Below are 5434 nucleotides of genomic sequence, written 5' to 3'. Positions count from 1 at the left end.
CCCGCCACAAGGCCCAGCCATTTTTGGTTGCAGCCATCATTGTTGTTTGATGGGCCCGGGCTGGGGATTCGAACCGCCACCTTAGGTGTATGTGGTTGGCGCCTTAGCCGCTTGACCCACAGGCGCCGAGCCAGATTGGCCTTTTCATTTTCTCCCCAAGCTTGCTTCTCTACCTCTTCCTTGTTCCCATGAATGCACCACTGAGTCACCAAGCCAGAAACCCAGGAGTCATCCTAATTACCTCCTTGTCCCTCATCCCTGCACATTCGTCATTTCTCAGTCAGATCCTGGCAATATTCTATCTGCAGTATCTTTTGAATCTGCCCCCTCCTCCTCAACCCCACAGTTACAGATCTGGGTCTCACCCTCCTATTTCTTGCTTGTATTGTTGAAATAACCTTGGCACATCTCCTCTAAGCCACTCACACTTCCTTCAACCCTTCTACAGGGAGAGGTCAGAGTTGAAGCACAAAGCTGATCCTGTCCTCCCTAAAATCATTCAATGGCTCCCCATTGACTACCCACAAGCTAAAGTCCAAGATTTTAACAGCCCTCTGTGTTTCAGTCTGCTTTGCTACCATTTTTTTCTCTGATGAGCTTCTCCTAGCTCTTTCCACCTCCCCAGCCTGCTTTTTCTATTATAACCTGAGTTCCTTGAGAGCAAGAACTAGATCTAAATCATCTCTGCATCCCCAGTTTAAATATAAAGCACCACATAGAGTGGACACTCAATACATGTTGGTTAAAGGAATAGATTTATTGTAAGGAAATCATTCACCTGAAGGAAAAAACTGTATGAAAGAAGTTGTTCACTGTAGCAACATTTATAAGAAGGAAAAAGTACAGAAAACCGAATGCTGACAATAGAGAACTTTTATTAATTACGGGACATCCACTTAATGAAGTATGATGCAGCTGTTAAAATAGTAATTATGAAGATTATTTAGCAACCTGGAAAGTGTTTCTAATATAATAAAAGGAGAATACAAATGGTCTGTATGCTAGGACTAAAATTGTGTAAAAGTATGCATGCACACAAACAGATCAGAATGAGAACAGGAACAGGAACAAATGAATACAGATGATGTGTTTAGGGTGTTTGGGTAGGCACTGTTTGTAATTTACTTAGCTTTTTCCAAATTTCCTTTATTGCTGTTAGAATGTCATTTGTGCACAAATACAAACTGAGAGAGAAAAAGCATACTGAAAAAGGTGCTTGGATTCCCTCAAGTCCTTTGACAAACTAACACTGACTTGGGAAGCAAGAGACCAGTGCTTCACCCTCACCCTAACTGGCTGTGTGATCCTGATTAAGGGAGATCTGTAGCTCTAACCAGCCATTTCTCCCATCCTGTCTGGAGAGGAAATCCCATGATGATCACTCACTCCCAAATCAACTCCTCCATTATTTTCTCCTAGCTGCACCACCATCTTCCCAGTGCCCCCAGACTGAAAACCTCAGAATCAACCTTACATTGTTTCATCACTTTCGCTTTCTCTCTAATCCCCACCAGCAATTATCCTTTTCCATAGTCATTTATGTCTTTTATTATGGATCATACCCCAGTTTTAGACTAAGAGGAGTTCCTGCCCTCCTAGTTACTACTGTCTGATTGAGAAGAGCTAACCCTTTTTTCCTCTCTTGCTCCTCTGCAGACTGCTGAGGAGTGAAGTGGAGAGTAGAGATAGAAACTTGTAAAATGGAACCTCATGTATTAGGAGCTGGATCTCACGGTGGGAAGAATTCAGGCACAGGCTGGATGCTCAGGGATAGCATAGTAGGACTTGGCACAACAAGTGGGATGCTGACTCAACTTATTCATTCAACAAGTATTTACCAAGTGCCAGACACGGTGCCAGTTTCTCTGTTAGGTGGCAAAGGGCCTGCCCAGATTCATTAGGGAAGGCTCTGTCCTAGAGATGCTCTGTTTACTGGAGGACACACAAGTAAATTAGTCATTGTTACCCAATACATTAAGTGTTGTCACCAAGGGCAGCACCTGTGGCTCAAAGGAGTAGGGCACTGGCCCCATATGCTGGAGGTGGTGGGTTCAAAACCCAGCCCCGGCCAAAAACTGCAAAAAAAAAAAAATGTTGTCACCAAGTTTGAACCAAGGGTTCTGGGGCAGTAAGAATGACAGATTTACCCTGCCTGAGGAGACCAGGAGCTCCCCTTTGAACCAGAGGGGATTCAGCTGCGGAATGGGACTAGGTGTGGTCCAGGAAGGGAGTTGAACTGTTCCTGGCAGCTTCAAGCCCAGGAATCATCAAGTCCACAGGCAATCTTGAAAGAGCTCTCTCAAGAGCAAAACAGCATGGAGTGACTGGAGCTTTGAAGCTTGGGATTAGGGGAGGGAGCAGTGGAGCCAGGCAAAACTCGGACCTGCTTCATCAGGGAAGGAAATGGAGGGTCAAGGATAGTTTAGAAACAGAGGAATAACAGGATCAGATCTATATTTCAGTTAGAGAACCAAATGATCACTTATATCCCCTCTTTTCCCCAAGACATGCCAAATGCATTGTACAGGGAGCGAGGGAGAAGGATGTCAGGGTTCAAGCAGAGATTCCACCTTCCACACGCTACAGCCCATTCCCTCCGTAGTCTGCAGAGAAGCCAAGAGGGGAAAAAAAAAACTATTGTGGCTCATCCGAACAATTGGTACGGACTGGCTGGCTGGCTCAAAGGAAGCCAAAAGAAGGGACAAAATGTTTAACAAATAATATTAAATATTTTTTTTTTGCAATTTTGACTGGGGCTGGGTTTGAACCCGCCACCTCTAGCATATGGGGCCGCCGCCCTACTCCTTTGAGCCACAGGCACTGCCCCCAATATTAAATATTGATTAAAATATATTCTACTTATTATATAATCATCTGTACATGGAACTTAGTCTCACTTTAAACTCTCTTTGAAGACAAAGATCTTGTTTAATTCATTTTTTTATTACCAGTATCTAGCACAGAGACGCTCGGCGAGCATGGGAGGAGGAAGCGTGGAAAAGGGGGAGGAAGAAATTGCCCTTAGGAGACGCTCTCTTTTGGCGGCGGTTAGTCAGGCCTGAACATCCGACCTCCCACCGGCAGGGGGAAACATAGAGTTCCCACGCGCCCGGAAAGGGCTACTCTGGGCGGAGCGTTTGAGTGTGCGGCGCGCGCAGTTTCTGACGCTAATTTCCTCGCGCACCGGAAGACAGTGATCCCTTTCCGTGCCTAGCGCAGCCATGGTAAGGCAGGGTCTTTGCGAGCTCTTGGGATGTATCCGCCTCCATCCTCCTAGAGCTGGGGCCACCCCGGGCGTTGGAGCTCCCGGGGAGGATGACCGGGCAGAGGCGAAGGGAGTGCAGCTTCCGTGGTTAACCAAGGCGGGCTTCGGGGCGAGAGGCGAACGCCGACCTGGTGGGGGAGCAGACCTAGTTCCGTTGGCGGGAAGGCCTTAATCTTTAACGCGGCCACGCATCTTTTGACCCCGGCAGAGGTGGCTTTTCTCCCCCCTCCGGGCCAGGGGCGGGTGACGTTGGGTCAGCTTGGCGGAGAAAGGTTTTCTTTGTCATTGTCTTTTTGGCACGGCCAGATTTTAGACAGGCTTCCGCTTTTTAAAGTGAAAATTGAGGGCTTGGCACCCGTAACTTACTGGTTAGCGCCGGTTACGTATACCGAGGCTGATGGGTTTGAACTCGGTCCGGGCCTGCTAAAACAATTAACAATGACAGCTACAACAAAGAAATAGCCGGCCGTTGTGGCAATCTCCTGTAGTCCCAGCTACTTGGGAGGCTAAGGCAAGAGAATTGCTTACACCCAAGAATTTGAGGTTGTGAGTTGTGATGCCACAGCACTCTACCAAGGGCAACAGAATAAGACTGTCTTCAAATAAAACCGTGAAAGTTGGGCTGGGCACAGTTTCTCACACCTGTAATCCTAGCACTCTGGGAGGCCTAGGCGGGTGGATCGCTTGAGCTCAGGAGTTGGCTATAAGCCTGAGCCAGAGCGAGACCCCCGCCTCTAAAAATAGCCGGGCGTTGTGGCAGGCACCTGTAGTCCCACCTACTTTGGAGGCTAAGGCAAGAGTGTCGCTTGATCCCAAGAATTTGAGCTTGCTGTGATGTCATAGCACTCTAAAGTGAAAATTGGTATCAGCTTTTGGCTTTAGCGTATGGGGTAGCAGCACACGAGATTGTGCAGAGGTCAGACACCTGCAATCCCGATGGTTGTGCTTAGAATACTTTACTATTAACAAGTAGAAGCATGCAGGAGCTTCTGGGCTACTTCTGTTACATGTCCACCTGGCCATTTCACTGGTATAGTATGGTAGAAGGAACAACCTCTGTCAGTAGAGACCCTTTTAATAACAGGAAAATTTAGTATGGTTTTGAGAGACGATGATACTAAACCTCTTTACAATGAGAAGGCTTGTTGAAGTTCTATGGAACCACGTATGCATTTGCTTCTCTGCCTTTTGTCAGAGCTCTGTGTTTTTAACATTGTCTACATTTAATGAAGAGCTTTATAAGAAGCTACAAACTAGGCTTTGTAAGCTGTTCTTGAGGAAACAAGAAGTCATTTAACAGTGTTGCAATCTAAAACTTCCTCTTAGGCTCGTGGTCCCAAGAAGCATCTGAAGCGGGTAGCAGCTCCAAAGCATTGGATGCTGGATAAATTGACCGGCGTGTTTGTAAGTATCTTAAGGGACACGTTTGAAATTAGTTTATGTGTTAGGCATCCCTGATTACTGTATTATTCTTTCTTGTGATGTCTATTAAATGCCTCCCAAACTCATGTGGGGGCAGGGCAAGGGATTTTCCCTGGTCTTGAAGAGCATGTGTTATCTGGCATTTATTCAGCATACCACCACATAGTACCCTTATGTGGATTAAGGACTCAAAAGTTAGTTCTTGATTCATTGATAGGGGAAATGCTGTAGAACTTTGAAATCTAAAAAAAGTTTTATCAGCTTCCTATACCTCATATGTAAATAACCTGGGTCAGGGTGTGATGGACCATCTTGGTGTCTTTAGTTAATGGATGGGTCTCAGGACTGTCAGATGGGTTTAAGTGAATCCCAACACTGGGTACATGTGAAATTTACTAAATGTAGAATATAAATGTCTTAACACAATAAGAAAATGCCATGAAGGCTGTGTTAATCAATTTGATGAAAATATTACAAATCTATATAAAACCAGCACATTGTACCCCATGATTGCATTAATGTATATAGCTATGATTTAATTAAAAGATTTATTTTTAATTTTGCAGGCTCCTCGTCCATCCACTGGTCCCCACAAGCTGAGAGAGTGTCTTCCACTCATCATTTTCCTAAGGAACAGGCTTAAGTATGCCCTGACAGGAGATGAAGTAAAGAAGATTTGTATGCAGCGCTTCATTAAGATTGATGGCAAGGTCAGAACTGATATAACCTATCCTGCTGGTTTTATGG

General features: G+C 45.5%; 1 protein-coding gene across 1 annotated transcript in view; it reads left to right on the top strand.

Annotated features, from left to right (window-relative positions):
• The first annotated feature begins 3146 nt into the window (after positions 1 to 3146).
• The window catches only part of RPS4X (ribosomal protein S4, X-linked), a 7671-nt gene continuing 5383 nt past the window's right edge, over positions 3147 to 5434 (top strand). The window contains exons 1-3 of the mRNA XM_003803349.3: positions 3147 to 3224; positions 4592 to 4669; positions 5254 to 5433. Of these exons, the coding sequence (XP_003803397.1) occupies positions 3222 to 3224; positions 4592 to 4669; positions 5254 to 5433 (261 nt within the window). The 5' untranslated portion in view covers positions 3147 to 3221. The remainder of the gene's footprint in view (positions 3225 to 4591; positions 4670 to 5253; position 5434) is intronic.

This window comes from Otolemur garnettii, unplaced genomic scaffold (genome assembly GCF_000181295.1).
Source record: "Otolemur garnettii isolate 467f Iridium unplaced genomic scaffold, OtoGar3 scaffold00295, whole genome shotgun sequence".
Lineage (NCBI taxonomy): Eukaryota > Metazoa > Chordata > Mammalia > Primates > Galagidae > Otolemur > Otolemur garnettii.
The sequence above is the reverse complement of the archived record's forward strand: the minus strand, read 5'-3'. Positions and strand labels throughout refer to the sequence as shown.